This window comes from Salvia hispanica, chromosome 3, assembly GCF_029641045.1.
Source record: "Salvia hispanica isolate PSC_SH4W2 chromosome 3, Shi_PSC_v1, whole genome shotgun sequence".
In the NCBI taxonomy this organism is placed as follows: domain Eukaryota; kingdom Viridiplantae; phylum Streptophyta; class Magnoliopsida; order Lamiales; family Lamiaceae; genus Salvia; species Salvia hispanica.
In genome coordinates this window covers 55,489,639-55,509,207 of record NC_142694.1, presented here as the reverse complement: position 1 = coordinate 55,509,207, position 19,569 = coordinate 55,489,639, and the positions used below count along the sequence as shown (strand labels likewise).

Genomic DNA, 19,569 nt, shown 5'->3' with positions numbered 1-19,569 from the left:
CGTATACAAATGTGATACTATTTGATATCCAAGCCAATTATGTCACATATGGCTGTTCATTAAAAGATAAAGGAAATTAATAATAAGGTGAAGAGAATCCTTTCGAGCTCCTGGCAGGTATTGAAATATTTATAATGTTAAGCTATATATTTAAAAGTTTGGGGGTTGAGTAATTTGAATTTTTATTTCCAAAGGACGTATTTTATTGTATTTGGGCCACGGGTACATTTTTTTTTCCATAAAACAGTTAATGACTCTGGAAATAATTTGCGTTTATTGTGTGTAAATATGTTTCCTTTCATGTCCCAAAAGTTTGTTACCGGTGGCTTATTCATAATTTTATTTGTTTTATCATTGTACTTAAGAATTTATGGTTAACGGAAACAATTAGCTTACTCAAATCTTTTTTAAAAAATATTCAAATTTTAAGAAAGATAGAGTATAGTGGATAAGCAAGTTAATGGACTATACATCCTATACATGCTCTACATATTAATTTCATATTAATATATGAGAAAAATGAATTAGCGGAATATTGATTCATTAAAAAAAAAGTTAAATAAAAAAAATATACATTATGGCCATGTTGTTCAAATTAAGGTAAACATAATATGTTTGTACTTTGCACACACCATTCTCACCAAACATGTTCAAATTATAATTCGGTAATATAATACGCACACTTTATTTTAAACACAACATATAATCTTATAGCTAATAAGTTAATAATATTTCTAAAAATATTCAACAAATCAGAGTGGCGCAGCGGAAGCGTGGTGGGCCCATAACCCACAGGTCCCAGGATCGAAACCTGGCTCTGATAAAACGGAGTAGCTTCCAACTGATTTATCTTTTTTCTTTTTTTTTAATCGTTGGGCTTTTTTTTTTGTTTGTGGCTCGTTTATCTTTTTTATATTTAACTGATTTATCTTTTTCTGTTTTTTAGTAGCTTCCAACTGATTTATCTTTGTTCTTTTTTTTTTAATCGTTGGGCTTTTTTTGTTTGTGGCTCGTTTAATAATTATTATAACTCCAAAGAAAATATATTCTCTTTAAAGTTTCCTATTGATTTAATTTTATCTTTTTTATATTTAACTATGATAGATGGGAGAAAGTGAGAAACCTTACCCCGTTCTTTTTAATATCTTAATTTTCATAATCTAATTAAAATAATCTAAATTCTAACATTATCTTACCTTATTTTTTTCTAAGAAAAAGAAAACGTTCATTTCTGTATTTCAAGTACATATATTTCCAAGTTGATCCATGTTTGAAGTTAAGCATCTTGTGTGGACTGTGGAGTTTGGAGTGCACGAGCCTATACTGAAATTTGAAAAGCATAAGCCTTAAACACAATCAAATGTTTGAGGTTTGCACTTGTACATTTATTTCTCAAAACAATCTAATGTCTGCAAAAGCCTTAAACAGCTTAAAGCTTCTTCCACTTGTCATCTACTATCTTTCTCACTCTCACTAACACAAAATTAAGCAGATGCACAAATGGCTCCTACAAACACCACCATTAACCATTAGCTCTTCATTTCTCACAAAAAAATAAAAATAAAAATAAAAACTACACACTAGATCATCCATAGTGGGGTGGACGATAGCCCGCCCGATGCATCGTCCGCCCCATCGTCCTCCACTGTAGCTCCACGGACTATGCGATTTCCTTCCTCCGCGCCCTATGCATCCTACCCGGACGATGAACCATTTTTTGCATCCTCCGGCCTATCCTCCACCCCACTGCGGGGGTAAGGAGGATAGGTCCGGAACGATGCACAAATTTTCATTTTTTTTTTAAAATTTCTTTTGTATTTTCTTCTATATATATCACCAATTTTTTTACTTCATTTCAAACCTTTCACTCAACTCTCTTCCCCATCTCAATTTCTCTCTAAATTCAATATTCAATAATGAATTCCGATGATTTTCCATATTTGCAAGCACAAAATATAAAAAATAAAAAATAAATACTGACAATAGGATTTGCATTTCATACGTGGTGTTTTTATATTTATTCTTGCTAATTGATATATTTGCAAACATAAAAATAAAAAACAAATACAAAATATGGGTTAAAATTATAGGGTGGGTATAGGGCGTCCCACTGAAGGTGAATGGGATAGAGGATAAAATACTAATGTGGCTAAGGATAGACTGCCCTATAGGACACCTCACTGTTAATGCTCTTATAGTGAACTCAAACTTAAGACCTTTGGATTTATAATTAACAGCTCTACTATTGGGTAACACACGCACCACTAAAAATGGTGTTACGGTTAGGATATTCAATCGACTAAAGAAATGTACATTAAGTCATTAAGTTATACATTTAAGTTATTTCAAATGGATATTAGCAAGGAATGGTGACAATCTAATGCCCAAGTTGAGCAGCAAAACTTCCTTACATCATTCATCAGCATGTTTCACAGCATGAATCAGGAACAATTGTCTTCTTTGCTCGCTCTTCAGGTTCAGTGTCTCAACATGACTTTCCTAACAAGGAGAACATTAAAAAAATCCAAACAAGTAATATAAATTAAAGAGAGCCGTGATCTGGGACGACAGTTAAAATAGAGTGACTAGGAAAGCAAGGAAAAAGTTATGAAGGGAAAACTAGGTGAAGGCTAAATTCCATATATAACTAAAATAACATTATCAACAAAACAATGCCAGCATGTTATGATTTAGTAGCTTAGTTCGGGTTTGGACGATTTGAAATTTTCCAAGAACGTATGATTTTGATTCTAGATTTGATTTATGAATGATTTGGATTTTCAATTCTTTTATAATGGATTAATTGGGTTTGATTTATGACTTTTAACAGTCGTGGAGTTTCAAAGATTGTTAGTACCAATGGCGGATCCAGGATATAAAACTCGTGGGGTCGAACATAGTGAAAAATATATTACTATATATTTATTTAAATAATTATTATTTTAAATTGTACTTCTCCGTCTCATAAGAATATGTACTCTTTCCTTTTTAGTCCGTCACATAAGAATATGCACTTTCTATTTTGGAAAGTCTCTCCTCTCTAATAAGGTGAGACTCATTCTCCATTAATAATACTTTACTTACTTTTTCTCTCTACATATCTCTTACTTTACCAATTTTATATTAAAACTCGTGTTGTCCCCAAAGTGCATATTCTTTGGAGATGGAGGGAGTAATAAAAAACTATTATGTAATAAAATTTATATTCAATACTTATATTATATTTTTTGATGACTTAAATAGTCTAAATATCTGTAACACCAAATTTGAAAATTGTTAAAATTAAAGTACTACGAACATAAATAATGAATATATTTATTCAGCTGTGATGATTTTCATATAAAAAAAATCGATTAAAAAAAATAACTTAATTTATGAAGCCCAAATCCCCACATCTTTGAAACCCAAATCTCAAAGAATGAAGACCGAACAACGCATCTTCTTCCCCAAACTTCTCTTCTGCAAAATTCTCACTTTTCCTCTTTCTTTCTTCCAAATTTCTTATCGAAATCTTATCAATTTTTTTATCTACTATAATGATGTATATGTATATCTCTTCTCTTCTTTGTTTCTCTAATTTTTAGTTTCATTGCCTTATCTGCTTCGGTTATGTGGAGAAGGCTGCCGTGGGGTCGGAGCAGGGTTTTTGATTGTCGGCATGCTGAGTAGTGGTATTTTCCGGTGGTATTCATGGACCCACGGTGGGATCGGCCGACCCCACCTGGATCCGCCGATGGTTAGTACTGCTAGTGCTATATGACTTGCTGATTAGTGGTTAATGGAGAGAAAATAACGAATATAAAAAACACCTAATCTATCATGAAATAACCAACTCCTTAGACATTCGATTGAGTTTCTAAAACAGGAACTCCTCTAAGAAAGTCATAAAAAAATACGATAAAAAATTAGCTGCAAAATTACCTTCTTTATGCAAATGACAAACCACAACAGACTCAAAATCCTAAAGTAAGTTATGTGCGGATGTGGATCCAAGTATCTTAAGATCCATTTCCCAAGAAATTACCCTTTCATGATGTTTGATCTAGATATTTTTGTGAGATTGATTTTCAATTTCTCAAATAAACAAAGTATAAAGTAGATCCAATCACAAAAATTGAATCTAAATAGAAAGGATGGTAGATTATAAAAGGAAAGCATGTGTATAATGATGAGATAAAAGAGCTACAACCATAGGACCTTTACCAAAACAATGGAAACAACCCTAGGCAACTTTCATTAGCTCTATCACCCCTTGGCTCCACTACTCAATGGATACACCTAATTGATGCATACCTTTACTTGAATCAAATCTAGGAGAGAGACAAACAACCTTCAAGGAAGGATTGGATACAATCCTCAAAGAGTAAAATCTCAAAAATGAGATATCTTAATTCATTAATCAATCAAAGAAGAAAATGAGATAAAGTCCTATTTATAATTGAAGGCCAAATTCCAAGAAAAAGGCCCACAAAATCTAGCATCTGCGTGGGCCACCCGCGCCCGGGTGAAAATAGCTGATTCCGCCATGCCTTCGGGTAGCCACCCGCCCAGGTGGAATTTGGTGACCGAAAGCCACCCGTCCAGGTGGAAATTGCTGATTCCGCCATGCCTTCGGGTAGCCACTTGCCCAGGTGGAATTTGGTGACCAAAAGCCACCAGGCCAGGTGGAACTTTTTCTGCACAGCGCGACTTCTGTAAAACGGCCATAACTCCCTCCTCCGGACTTCGATTGGGGCGTGTAAGATACCCACGCGAATCTCTCTCGAAGACAAAGACAATGGTGGCAGTTTCAAAGCTTTTGGGCGTCATCTCAACAGGCAGAATACTGATTAAAGCCAGCTGTATATATGAACTTTGATGCACGGCTTCTATGGTCGTATCACGTGCCCTTTTGCACTATGAAGCAACAATTGACAGAAATATCAAAACAAAATAAAATTAAAACATCCTAAAATCATAGCTCAAAGAGTATGTAAAAGAGTCGGTAAGTAACATATACTCCTCCTGTCCCGCAATAGGAGTAGTCCTATTTGGTTATGACACGAGTGTTAAAAAATGTAAAGAAAATAAGTTATTGGAATATGAGTTTCACTTTTATAGTAAAATGTAAGTGGAATAAGTCGGTGGAATGTTGGCCTACTTACTATTTATAGTAAAAGTAAAATACGACATTTATTGCATGTCCTCTCATCTCTCCTATTTTATCTCTTTCTCACTTTATTCTACTTTTTTCCTTCTTTTTTTTATTCTTTCTCTTACTTTTTTCCTTTTTAACTTTCTCTCTTAGTTTACTACTAAAAATTTAATTCACTTATCACCACTGCCTAAATTCTTGTGTCAAAATAGAAACGTCTCGCTTAAGCCGAGACGGAGGGAGTAGGGCGGAGGTAATACTAACTAATAAAAATATAGCACTCCGTGTAATATTAACTAAAAACGCTCTCCAAAAATAGAGAATCAAATCGAAATATTACGATTGAAGCAAATAGGAAATATTTTTCCAGCCAAAATTATTGAATTAATTGATAATGCCTCCTGACTCATAAATGGCTCATTTCTTGGATAAGGCAGAATTTAAAGAGATATTGAAATCTGTATTATCACAGCAAAGAAGATGGTTGACTGTCTTAAATAATGACAAAAAATAGTTAAATTCCTTTATAGAGAACAAAATAATTACTAGAGAAAAAACGTTGCTTATTGAAAATAGAAATACATACATTTATTTACTAAGTATCTAATAAAAAGTACTCCCTCCGTCCCATAAAAGTTGAGACAAAACTTTTGGGCACGGAGGCTAAGAATTTATATTAAATAATATGAGAGATGAAAAAAATAGGAAAAATAAGAGAGGGTAAAGTAAATGATGGAATAAAAAAAGAGTGATTAGATGTTTTGTCTTTTGTTAAAAAAGGAAATGACTCAACTTTGTTGGGACGGACTAAAAAGAAATACGACTCAACTTTTTTGAGACGGAGGGAGTATGTCATTTTGAATATGATTAAATCAACAGTAATTATTAAGTTAATGGAGTTTAAAATATCAATTTGCTTATTAAAATAGTAATTTTTTTTCTTTGTGCTGAAATTGTTAATTATTTTATATACAGTGCTGTAAAATCTTACACTATTTTATGAATATCTTTTATAAGGGAAATTATAACTTAATTCTTGTATGCGATGAGATCGATGTTTCATTAATATACATTAATATAAGGACAAATACACGCAACTATAATTTAAGCATCAGACCAATATTAATATTAGTCTGTTAATAGGTTGGGCTAAGTTCAAATTAGGCAATGCGATACCTTACTTACGCCTTTTATTATTTCCATTCAAAATATTTGTACTTCGCTATAACAAAAATAAGCGAGTTTTGGTTAAAGAAGTGTAAAGTGTTGTTGGAATCTATGCCCGGTCAATGAACTTTGACCAATTATAATTTCAATGAGACATTTAATTTTGTGAAATTAAATGATATAGCGTCGATCTACGTTCGGAGTAGATGACCGTGGTATATTCATTTTCTCAAATCCGATTCCCGGTGAGTGAGAAATAAGGGATTAAAGTTGTGCAAAATTGCAAACTTAATGAGCTATGGGAGAAGATTAAGGAATAATTAAGAGAGTTAATTATCCCATATTGGAAGTTACAACCTTATTAAACTAGTATTTAATAAGAAGGATTATTACATGGAATAATTATAGTGGACTAAGATGGGTTGTAGAGCCCACACGCGCGCACACGCTCACCGGCGCCCACCCCGCCGCGAGCCTCGAGCCCGAGCCCGAGCCCGTGTCCGTGTCCTTGGACTTGGACTTGGTCTTTGGGCCTGGTTGTGGGTTTGGCCCAAGGCTAGTGGGTCTAGGGTCTAATTCTTTTTAGACCACCACCGTTTCCACGTCAGCGAGCCAAGCGGGATGACACCTCGTCAGTATGACGCGGTAAGCCAACGTGGCTTACACGTGACAGTCCACGTCATGACTGAATCTAGAAGCGTCTGAGCGTGTAACGCCCGAACGTTATAACTCGTAACCGACGACCGTTACGGTCTGGCATTGATGACAGCCATCAAGGCTGCGTTGACCCCTACAGTGGACTGAGCCTATAAATAGGCTAGTCATTCTAGCATTCTACACACCTGAATCTAGAATCCACACTCTGCATCATACACTCTCTCCTCTCTCTGCATTGTTCTTCTGTCGAAACTCTGCCCTCTCCTCCATCCAGTTCGCCGGAGCTCTGTTGATAGCGGTGCTGCTTCACCAGAGACGCATCCGTTTTATCTTTGGGGACGAAACGCCAATCTGAAGAGCACTACCGGGGCGTATCTCGTCTTGCGGAAAGAGGCCTCCTCGACTCGGCTATTCCTTTTACGGTTTATTTGTTTCGAAATTTCCGTTGTAATTTCGATTCAGTTAGTTCATTTGTATTCTTTCTTTTAAATTGTATTACGCCCGACTTATATCTTATAAATCCAGAAACCAACAAGTGTTAACCACATGCTATTGTGAAATGGAATTAGTCCTCTATTTTAGTGATAGAAATAACACTCTTTTACCATGAATAATTTTGGTATTAGACGACATAAATTTTAACATAAAATTAATAAAATATGCTAAATAAGAGAGAACAATTAGTTGTTATGTAGCTCATCTTATCATAGGGTTCAAATATGCTTAAATGAAATTAATTTTGAAGGACCTTGCACTTGAATAGTAGTAGGTCCGTCGCCCAACAACCCCACAATGCCAACCCTCGACATATACTTTGATTTAAAATTAGAACTATAAAATTTATATTATTATAATAAAGATTTAGAAAAATCATTTCATACGTATAAGAAACAAAATAAGAAAGTGACACTCGAAACTATTTCACATCTGGAACTTTTAATGTAAGGGATATTGGTTCAGGTCCCACCAAAACACCCTAAAGAAGGGAACGACGCCGTTTCAGGGGTCCGCATAGGTATAATCGCATCGCAAAAGGCAAATCACCCCCAACCTTTCGCTCCCTCGACGGGTCCGCCATATTCAAATCCCCCGAGGGCATTTGCGTCATTTCCCCCGTCACTCCGGCGGCTCATCTGAATATAATATACTACTCACTTCTTCAGCTTAAACACTGACTTTCCCCCAAAATCTAGATCTCTCTGATTTCGCCAAATTCCGAGAAATGGAGTCAGCCACGCTATCGCAAATCGGTCTCGCTGGTTTGGCAGTTATGGGGCAGAACTTGGCCCTAAACATTGCCGAAAAAGGGTTTCCCATCTCTGTTTACAATCGCACTACATCCAAAGTCGACGAAACCCTAGATCGCGCCCACCGCGAGGGCCAATTGCCGCTCACCGGCCACTACAACCCCAAGGATTTCGTCCTCTCCCTCCAGAAGCCGCGCTCTGTTATCATCCTCGTCAAGGCGGGTGCGCCGGTCGATCAGACAATCGCCGCCCTCTCCGCCTACATGGAGCCTGGTGATACCATCATCGATGGGGGAAACGAGTGGTACGAGAACACCGAGCGCCGCATGGTCGATGCATCTGCCAATGGTCTGCTCTACCTCGGCATGGGCGTCTCCGGTGGCGAGGACGGCGCCAGATATGGTCCCTCTCTGATGCCTGGTGGCTCCCACCGTGCTTACTTGAATATTCACAATATTTTAGACAAGGTCGCGGCTCAGGTCGACGATGGTCCCTGCGTCACCTACATCGGTGAAGGGGGTTCCGGCAATTTCGTGAAGATGGTCCATAATGGGATCGAGTATGGTGATATGCAACTCATTTCTGAGGCGTATGATGTGTTGAAGAATGTTGGGGGTTTAGGTAACGATGAGCTCGCCGAGATTTTTGGGGAATGGAATCGCGGTGAGCTGGAGAGCTTCTTGATTGAGATCACATCCGACATCTTTAAGGTGGAGGATCATGAATCCGGGAAGGGGCATTTGGTGGATAAGATTCTTGACAAGACGGGGATGAAGGGAACTGGAAAGTGGACCGTGCAGCAGGCAGCCGAGCTTTCAATTGCAGCTCCCACAATTGCTGCTTCGTTGGACAGCAGGTATATGAGCGGGTTGAAGGATGAGAGACAGGCTGCCTCCGAGATTTTCAGAAAGGAAGGGTTGACGGAGGAGATCAACAATGTGGGGGGCGTGGATAAGAAAAAGTTGGTTGATGATGTTAGGCAGGCGTTGTATGCATCAAAGATTTGCAGTTACGCACAAGGGATGAATCTGTTGAGGGCAAAGAGTTTGGAGAAGGGGTGGGGATTAAATTTGGGGGAGCTGGCACGGATTTGGAAAGGTGGGTGCATTATTAGGGCTGTGTTCTTGGACAGGATCAAGCAGGCTTATCAGAGGAATACGGGGCTGGCTAATTTGCTGGTAGATCCAGAATTTGCTAGGGAGATGGTGCAGAGGCAGGCGGCTTGGAGGCGAGTTGTGGGGTTGGCGATTCAGAAGGGTGTTAGTGTTCCTGGAATGTCAGCTAGTTTGCAGTATTTTGATACCTATAGGCGCGGGAGGCTCCCTGCTAACCTTGTGCAGGCGCAGAGGGACTACTTTGGGGCGCATACCTATGAGAGGGTTGATCGCCCGGGAGCATATCACACTGAGTGGTCCAAGCTTGCTCGTAAAGCCAGGGTCTAGTGGAGAAGGCCTTGTTTGAGGTTTGGTTGTTATTCCTATGGTTTTCTTGAGGCATTAAGCTTGAATTGAAGTTGTATCCCCTGATGAGAATTTGTTGTTGACAAAGATATTTTGTAGCTTTGCATTGTTTGTTGCATATGCAGTTAATAAGAGAAGCATGCCGTATTTGAATTGATCTTATTGATTGTATTGATTTGTATAGTTCTTCCGTGACCTGTTTTATGTGGTTTTTCCATTAGGATCTGTGTTTTAACTGTTTCGTGGCAAATCTTATTACAACTATGTACATGTTACCGCAATTCTGGTAATTGAGATTGACTATCTCCTGCTTCTGATAAAGATATCTGTATAGGATAGTTGATTCATATGTGCAGTGTAAATAATCAGTCTACTATGTTCTTAAAATTCCCAATTCAAAACATGTATTGTTCATACTTGGGCACACTGTCGTGATTGGTGAAGTATGTCAAAACGTTCATAGATTAGAAGGGGAGAGGGCATATTTGACTGAGTGATCCCTTGATTGTAGTAACTGTGGTGATTGGTGAAGTATGTCAAAAAATGGCCTTTTGCTGTAACATATACTCCATTAGGTGAATTTAGATCACTTTGGAACACATTCTCAAGAGCCCCAAATGCAGCACATTTTGCGCCCTTGTTGCCTCTTCCCGTTTGTGCTGAGCTCGACTCTTGAGCAATTCTTGCTGCTCAAACAGGATGCATCATAGACCAGAAAACCAACAACTGGGGTCAAGAGTGTGTAACCTGATAAGCTGTAGTATGAAGAAGAGTAGTTGCTCAGATTGTGGTAAACAACAAGGATTCTCTTCACATATGGCACAGGAAGTGTCTTTGGTGGGACGAGGAAACTGCTAAAATTGCCCCCCTTTCTTCATAGTTCTGCGGCCTCTGAGTCCTACCACAGAAACCTTCATCCCAGCTATATATTTGGAGAGCGCATCATAGAGCTTGTCTGAGTGCTGTCTCTGCTGACTCATGACTCCCAGAGTATGGTCATGAGGAATGGTGTCCAGAGAACCAGCTAAGCAGTGGACCAAGTTCAAAAACTAGATGAAACACAGCTTGCTTTTCTTCTGTCCCATGAGGGAGTTCAGTTTGTCTGTATTTGTTTGATGGCTTTATATATACTACTATATTGTTTTGATGGTGACAAAGTTAACCTTGAGTGATAGATGGACCCAAGTTAATAATATGATTTCCTAAAGTAGAGGTTTGGGATGATAGAAGGGAGGTGTTAGCAGCGAATGCTATTGTTTCTTTTTTTTTCATTGCACTTTGAAGTTGATCTACGCCTCATTTTCTAGACCCTAAAATGTGCAGCAGATTGATCAGGATGTATTGATTTTTTTTTAATTTTTATAGTGCATTCACCCATTCATCCTGTAATTAAGATCCATAAAATGAAACTTATATTTGTAGCTTGATGAAAGAGGTAAGATGTAACAAGTATTCATATTAAATAAATTCCATCTCTTCTCCGATCACTCTGAAGTACATACAATATCCCTGCATCCAAATTCTTCCAAACTCACTCAAACACAAGTCTCCTTCAAGATCAATGCCACCTCTCGCAGCCTCTCTAAACCTAGACCCAATTAACCTAACCAAATCCGAGTCAAAAAAACCTCAACGTGATTCACAACTGCAATAGCTTCCTAATACCGGTGAATCAAGAAAACCAACAAGATTTCCCCATTCATCTTAAACAGGTATTCCAAAAATCTTGAAGTTGAAGAAGGAACAGCACTGGGTTATGGTTGAGAGGCTGCATCGTGAGGCGTTCTTGCAAATCATGGCCCATGGGAGGCCATGTCACACAAATTCTTGTGCAAAATAATGGATGCCTAAAACTGCAGCGAACAAACAATAGTGTGATTTGTGAATTGGCAAATTATCTGTTTGTTCTAATGAAGAGAAAATTAGTAGAGTAGGGTAAAGTTGAGAGCTTTGATTAATTCTCAAGCAAACTGCTGCACATAAAACAGAATTTCTGAGACACCGATGAATATGTACATCATGGGCCTACAACAACAGCAGTTGTACTAAGCAGCAACCATCGCAAATACACATGGCTGAATTTCATTAGCAAAATGTTACACCAAACCTTGCAAATGTTATTTATTGATTGTGAGCTCCGCCCTAAGATGCAAAATGCCATTGATGAAGTAAGGGCTGTCGTCGGCCATGAACGCAGTCCACGGCGTCGTGAATAGGTTGCGGTAGCCCACGGCCTTCCCTCCCAAGAACACGTACTTCCCTTTGTACTTGCTCTCAAAATCCTTCGATGGCTTCATTCTTGCTGCAAACTCATATTCTACGGTGATGGAAACTGAACCCTTCTCTTGCATACCCAGAAACAGCCCAAAGCAGTGGAAAGAGCTATTCTGATCCATGTTGCAATGCCCTGACAAGAAAAACCCTTGCCCACCCAAGTGAAAAGCCTGTGAGTGGATCCGACCAGAGGGAAAGAGCTGCGCACATTCATTTCGCTTGAGATCCAGGTAGACTATGCACTGCTTCCTAGGTGATTCAAATTCAACCACCTTTACTGGCCGGTATTTATATGACCTCTCCACGAGTCGATGGTATGAAGCATTGGCATCCTCTGCCACAAGAGAGCGCTGCCGATGAGGAGTTTCGGCCTTGAAAAAGAGAGCCTCAAGAACGACTTTGGATGCCAATATGGGGTCGATGTCACCACAAATTAGGACTTTCTTTAGCTTTCTGCTAGTCATGCATGAAAAACGAATCAAACGTATTAGACGGTTGCTCAGAACCTCTCGTCGTTCCTCCAGATTTGAGTAATGTACTCGGGCCCACTTCAACACAATCTCAAAAATGGCATCCTCTGAGGGCACTTGCAAATCATCACTAGATAGAACTGCCTCAAAACCAGCTAAAGGCAGGCTTATAACCTCTTCCTGATACCTAAAACAAGAACAAATATCACATCATTGAAGCAAGGAAACATGATGAGAAGTGAACATAACAAATTTAAAGATGCAATGGACTTTTGTCTGACTTTAAACAACAATTATAACAGAGAAGGTAATATGTAATAATTTGTTCTTCAATTGATTCAAACTGAAATGGCCAAAATGGAGCAATCAATTAACGCAGTATACTGTCAATTGCTGAAGTATATTCTTCATCTGATAGTAAGATAGTATAATTTTGGATATATTGCTCACTTGATTAAGTCTTTGAAGCGGGCAGCAAGAAACTGTTTGGCAGCATCCGTTAGTTGCTGAACTGTATCTGCCATTAAAACAGTTGAAGGAAGATCCAAGTAACGCAGGGCTGATTGACAAGTCATTGGTAAGCTGCGCAGTAATCGGCTGCAGTATCTCATACATGATGCAACCTCGTATTTATCAGCAGCCATCAATACATCCAATAAGGCAGTTGGAGTAGTTCTTTGTAACGTATTGCTATACATGAAGCTTAGCAAATCCATGAGGGCAGCTTCCTCTGCTCACCAAAGCAGCAACCAAACAATCTCAATATAAGTATTAGCAAGATAGGGACACAAGCATACACATACACATGAGAGGGATGGGGGGAGGGCTTTGCCATGTGTGTTAACATGCAGAAATCCATAATATATATGTATAGATGATGCTATCAAATATTTTTCCTTGAAATGGCAGTAGCCCAAATATAGGGGTTGAGAGATTAAATTAGACCAAATTGCATCACAGAATATCAGCCATTCTCTATAAAAAAGTGATTGATTCACAAATTGATTCAACTCAGGTGTGCAGATATTGCTTACCTGAGACTTGAATTCGTAATGTTACATGTCGCTGCTCCGATTCCCTCATTCCATTTGAAAACAACTTGACAACGCAACATAGAACATTAAGAGAGAGAGAAATCAACACAGAGCTGGGAAAATTAACAAAAGAACACTATTTAAAAAAACTTACCTTATAAAAGAAGGGACTCCGTGCAGCCAAAATAGGAGAGCTGATGTGTACAGTCCTAACTTGAACGGGTAAATATTCCGTGCTAGATGATGGCTCACTGTCCTTAGTAACTTCAGGACCTGTGAGATTATGAAATTGAACTTTTTTACATACACAAAAACATACTTTGCAACAATCAAATCCCAAAAACCAATGTAACAAACCAAGTCCAGTTGAGTAATTAAGGTATGGCAAGCATCCAAATCTTGTGCTACTCCTCTAGATGAAAAAACTCGGGTCGAGATTTGAGATAATTAGGAAACAAATTTCTAAAAAGCAAGTTAGATCACATAAGCACCTGCAAGGCAGCAGGAATCAGTCCCACTGGGTTGGTTCACAGTCATTTCTTCGTTCACAGGTAACTCTTCAATCATTGCAACAGCTTCCTCTTGATTTTCATAAGTAACACCATCTTCCAAATCAGGTATATTGCTATTCAAGACCTGAACTTCACTTTGTTCTGCCAGGTCTATACATTCCAAACACAAATAACAAAGTTAAGACTTTAGTGGGCAGACATATTCACAACGCATGTGTAAAGTCACAAGCTTTTATATGATGACTTCTTGTCTCTCTACTCTCTAGGAGAACCAATCCACAAAAAGGAAGTATACGAAAGTACATCTTCTGCCTAAAGTAATCAAAATATCGCACCACTAATATCTCAGATTCTCATTCAAAACAACCTAATACTAATAGAGTGCTCAGATGGTAATGAAGATTCACATGATCATTACTCATCAATACAACTAAGACAATTAAAATGCCAATGCTTAGAGAACGGAAACACTAAAACCACACCACATTGATCATACCAAAAAAAAGTTTCCTCTTTTACACCATCTACTGTCAAACAATTATCAACACATCAATACTTAAAGTCGAGGGATAATACAATAAGCATGTGAACTTTCAAGGCTCCCCTATGTTTGATCTCCAAATACAACTACTTAGACCACAGGCTGGAAAGCCCAAAACTATATGGCATACTCCCGTTGAAGCTAATCCACAAACCCTAATCCTGATTCACTCACAATTAAATGCCCTCTTCATGTACTGGATAAATAGTATACAGAGCAACCGTAAATTCCCCTTCAAAGTGAAAATTTGCAATACAAGAAAAACAATTCCAGAAAAAACATCCTAAAAGTCTAAAACCCACAAAACTATGGAAAATGGCAAATAAAACAGAGAATAACCTCAGTTACAAAAAAAAGGGGAACCAAGTAAACAACAAATTCACAAACATTGAGCTCAATAAACACAGGTTCACAAAATTAGGCATAAAAAAAGAGTATTTCCGCACCATTTGAATTAGACAGGGGGTCATCGCGGCGACGCTTCCGGCTGCGCGTCCAATCACCGTCGTTATCATCCGGGTCGGGTTTGGATCGCGGTAAATCGGGTATGATCTCGATGCGCATAACCCTATCCGAGAAATTGGCGTCGTCAAAGGCAAACCCGTAATCGGTAGGCGGGGATTCAGGCGAACCGGCGGCCGCCGCCATTAAAATAGCTGCTTCGGACAGGAAAAAAAATGCAACTTTCTAACCCGAAAGCCCGCTTTTTAATCGAAGAAAAATGTGACTTAATGTGCAAGGGGGGATGAACTGAATTTGGTTGAAATTTTGAAGGGGATTACTGGGTGTTTGTTCTTGAATTTATTGGGCTTTTCAGCTGATTTGGAGTGTAGAGCAAAAATATTTCTTCCGAATTTGTAAAATTAAATCGTGTCTTGTTGAAATGAAAAGGTTGTAGAGTACATTGAATAAGGATTGAAAACTAGTAGAGGTCGATTGAATACCTTGCCAGACAAACTAGCATTTTAATTTTGTTGACTAAGTAGGACTACATACGAACTATCTATGCCTGTCATCAATTTTAACCTTGTGGTCAATTTTCTACACAATCGAAGTGGTAAGATATTATGAATATCTCAATAATGTAACTAATCAAATTAGTAAATCAAAAACCGATAACACCATGTGGCAAAACCGATCAAGGATCTACATTGGCCACGGACGAGGTTTATAACAAAAAAAATTCAAGAAGCCTTGAGCGCATTCATATGTCGGATCAACATGGAAGAATAAGCTCAAATTGTGGGTACCTTGTGCTAAGTCACTTTGAGGCACAACAATAGTGGATGGTAGAAGGTTTGCCCGACTTGAGCAATCAAGAAATCAGCTAATGCCCGATCACATGGGCGGATGCAGAAATAAATATCAAGAGGGGCTATAATTTATAAAATTTTATTTCAAAGTATTTTTTAGGTGATTTAGATTATTTATAGGGGCTTTTACACATAATTTACATTAAATTTGAATAAATTTTAACAAAATTTAATAGAAAAAAGTTGAAAAAATAATTTTAATGAGGGCTTAAGCCCCTCCCTACTACTACTTGGGTCCGCCCATGTCCGATCAAGCGTCTCGCCCCAACAGCCCAGAAAGGTTGCCCCAATTGGGAGATTGGGAAATCAGCTAATGCCTAATCGGGCATTTCAAATGTCTCAACAGTCCAAAGAGTTTGCCCGACTGGGGCAATCGTCAGATCAGCAAACGCCCGATCGGGTGTTTTGCCGCGTTACACGTCTAGACTGTTTGCCCGACTCGGGCGACCCGAGAACTTGGGATTGCCCGATCGGGCAATTTGCTCGAGATACGATTTTTACCAAGACTTGTACTCCCTCGGTCCCCGATTAAGAGTCACACTTTTCCATTTCGGTCCGTCCCCAATTAAGAGTCATACTTCATTTTTACCATAAATGATAAGTAGGTCTCATATTTCACTAACTCACTCCACTCACATTTTATTATAAAACCAATATAAAAAAGTGGGTCCCACATTCCACTAACTTTTTCAACCAACTTTTCTTTACATTTCTTAAAACCCGTGTCCGGTCAAAGTGTGACTCTTAATCGGGGACAGAGGGAGTATTATTTTGCTCATTTGGACTACTAGTGTAAGTCTCATGTTAGGATTTTTCCATGACAACTTTTGAACATTGTGAACACTACAAAAGACTCAATTTTGAGCATCATTTTCGTAGAGTTGTCAAGTGGGTTAGGCCAGGCCGGGCCAGGTCCGCCTATATCGAGGCCCAAGCCCACTTGGCAATTAGGTCGAATTGGGTTGGACTTTGTTTAAATTTTTTATTTATGTATTTCAATGAGAGATTAAAAATATTTATAAATAAAACTTATATTTATATCTCATTTATACTTAATCTAAACTTAAATAATGTATTTAAGTTCATTTACGGGCTTTGTATTAACATCATTTTTCGTGTTTTTTATTCTATTTAAAAGTAAGTGCATAACTAAAGGAAGAACCAATATTAACAGTACTTCATATGAGTAGATGTTGAATTTTTAAAATTATAATATATGAACTAATTAACAAATTTTTAAAAAATCTATAATCATTCATCAAATATTAAGATTTGAATATATCATATTTTTAAAGATAAACTTCATAATCATCTTTTTTTTAATGTACTAGTAATATCTTTGTCACACTATAGTTGATGTGTTTCATTTAAGCCCAGAGGATTAATGAATAAATATTTTAAGGAATTATGTGTAGTGCGATACAATACGAGAGAGAATAAAGTCGATACATAAAGAATATTTAAAATATGAGTGAATAAAACAAATAATTGAACAAAAATAAAATAAGAGAAACTAAATGAATTTAACTTTGACATAAAAAAATTACTCATCTGTATTGGGATTGGGATGATCCAAAAAATAATACTCCATCTGCGTAAGTGAGGTGTATTTCTTTTTGAGTCGTCCTATTATAAGTAAAATATTTCCTTTTATGACAAAAATCTCTCTATTTTTCTCTTACTTGATTCTCTCTCGTATTTTTTTCTCTATACATTTTTTATTACTCTTACTCTATTCTCTATTCATTTGATCATGTAAATATCACTACTTAAAAACATATGCTCACAAGGAGTGTGTCATATATGATGAACGGAGGGAGTACTACGAATCAATGGGCTATTATAATATTAATTCTAGATGATTCCATCCATTATTAATTCGTAAACAGTCAAAGGACTGGTGGTGTCAACTCACACTTTGGCATGAAAATTAAATGAAGATGGATGCAGCTATCACTCTGGTGAAAAGAATATAGAGACATCTAAAACTTAAAAAATTAATAAATTAAAACTGATTCCCAGACAAGAGTAATCTAGAGATGGATTGTATATATTGAGATACCAACACCTTTTGGAGTTGGAAGAGAATAAGGCTCAAGCATATCTCCTTAATTGTACTTCTAAATTGTGTGCACTGAATTCAGCATTAATAGGTTTCCAACAATTGCCGCACATTAAACCATGCAAAACTAAGTAAATAGTGGCTTATGGAGAATATGTTCTTGTGTACATTTTTGTATTGTTTTTTTTTTTCTATATAAATTCTAGGATAACCTAAATCGCTGTCTTTAATGTCATGCCAAGTTCGATTTGAGCAATATTTGAACTCCAGGAAATTATGAAATCGATTGTATTTGTACTATATTTTGTCACCAACTTCGTAGTATATGGAGAACTAAAAATCTGACTATAGTGTATGAATTCACAATCAATTAGCCCCAACTGATACTGTAGATCGTTTAGGACATATATTTACAACATCAATATTTTGAAAATTTAATTGATAGTGCATCACATTTTTATTAATATTATAATAGAGCTTTTGATTGATATTTATCCAGTGATTAATATCACATAAAATATTTCTCTTTCCGTCCTCCAAAGTTTGTCTCATTTTACCATTTTCGTTCATCTGATCATAAAGTTTGTCTCACTTGAAATCTTACCAAAAGCAGACAGTAAATACATCCTCAATCTCCTCAACGTGAGACTCTTATTCCGCTACACATCTTCATTTAATACAAAGTCAAACAATTTCTTAAAACTCGTGCCGGATCAAATTGAGACAAACTTTGGAAGCAGAGGAAGTACTAGCAAAGGATAATATGTCGGCCCTTCTTCGTTGTTCCCACTAATCCAATTCAAGTGTACTATGCATTTGTAAGTTACCAAAAAGCATCTCCATTAATCATATTTTAGTAATTAGCCACATTACTTTGGAGGAGATAATGTATGACACTTGACTTACTTTTTTGAAGCAAATCTAAGCTCTATATAATCCAGCCTCAATACTCCAGATGACAACTAAGCAAGCTATAATAAAATATAATCCTACTTGAGTTTTAAAATAATTTTCAAAAGAAATGGCATTTGGAAAAGAGCTTCATAAATTGGAGGAACTCAATAGGAAGAATATGAATCTTTGATCTCTTTCACATTATTATACTATAATCATTTCCCCATCTATATAAGGCCATTGCTCCACCCAATAAATCTCATAATAGAGGTAGCAATGCATTCATACATTATAATACGAATGAAGGAAAATATTTCAAATTTAGATCGTGGAGCTTATATACGCCTCTAGGAATTAACTTTTGTTTTCTGTTTGTGTTTGATAATTAATGTTTTAATTTTATGCAGATATATTACAAAGGGAGCTTCCTTCTGTCCAGCCATGGAGAGTTGTAGGATTTGATTTGCTGCCGATTTCATTCACCCAAATACAGAGTAAATAATTAATAATATTACTTTGCAATTGAGTGAATGATACGGGAGCTGACTTGAATCTTAACCTTTCTGTTCTTGGACTGAAGGGAGCTCCCTTTTATTTATTTACTACTCCCTCCGTCCGTGAATAGAAGTCCCGGTTGAATTGGGTGCGTATTTTAAGAAAAGTTTGAGTGTAATAATTGAAGTGTGTGACAGTGGAATGTGGGACCCATTTATATTATTATTTGTTTTATTCTTTGGAATAATGAAATCTAACATTAAGAGAGAGTGAGAAATTGCAATCAAAGTTTTTTTTTTTTTTAATTTA

General features: G+C 37.2%; 1 protein-coding gene, 1 non-coding gene and 2 pseudogenes across 2 annotated transcripts; 2 read left to right on the top strand and 2 right to left on the bottom strand.

The window, feature by feature from the left end:
• The first annotated feature begins 751 nt into the window (after positions 1-751).
• TRNAM-CAU (transfer RNA methionine (anticodon CAU)) lies at positions 752-823 on the top strand. The gene has a single exon. It is a non-coding gene; the product is annotated as a tRNA-Met (tRNA).
• A 7,193-nt stretch (positions 824-8,016) lies between these two features.
• On the top strand, positions 8,017-9,827 carry LOC125214152 (6-phosphogluconate dehydrogenase, decarboxylating 3, chloroplastic pseudogene; annotated as a pseudogene).
• Positions 9,828-10,076: 249 nt separating this feature from the next.
• Positions 10,077-11,469, bottom strand: LOC148931107 (uncharacterized; annotated as a pseudogene).
• A 122-nt stretch (positions 11,470-11,591) lies between these two features.
• LOC125214150 (BTB/POZ domain-containing protein POB1-like) lies at positions 11,592-15,446 on the bottom strand. The gene is made up of 6 exons (XM_048115054.2): positions 14,943-15,446; positions 13,935-14,105; positions 13,598-13,716; positions 13,444-13,507; positions 12,860-13,139; positions 11,592-12,596 (listed from the first exon to the last, which is right to left on the bottom strand). Exons 1-6 carry the CDS (start codon positions 15,142-15,144, stop codon positions 11,783-11,785), a joined length of 1,650 nt encoding a protein of 549 aa, XP_047971011.1. The 5' UTR covers positions 15,145-15,446; the 3' UTR covers positions 11,592-11,782.
• Between the last annotated feature and the right edge of the window lie 4,123 nt (positions 15,447-19,569).

Coding starts and splice junctions, on each gene's coding strand:
- LOC125214150 (XM_048115054.2), bottom strand. CDS start 15,144: ATGGCGGCGGCCGCCGGTTCGCCTGAATCCCCGCCTACCGATTACGGG. Junction 13,717..13,934: donor TGATTCCTGCTGCCTTGCAG/GTGCTTATGTGA, acceptor ATAATCTCACAG/GTCCTGAAGTTACTAAGGAC. Junction 13,508..13,597: donor GGAGTCCCTTCTTTTATAAG/GTAAGTTTTTTT, acceptor TGCGTTGTCAAG/TTGTTTTCAAATGGAATGAG.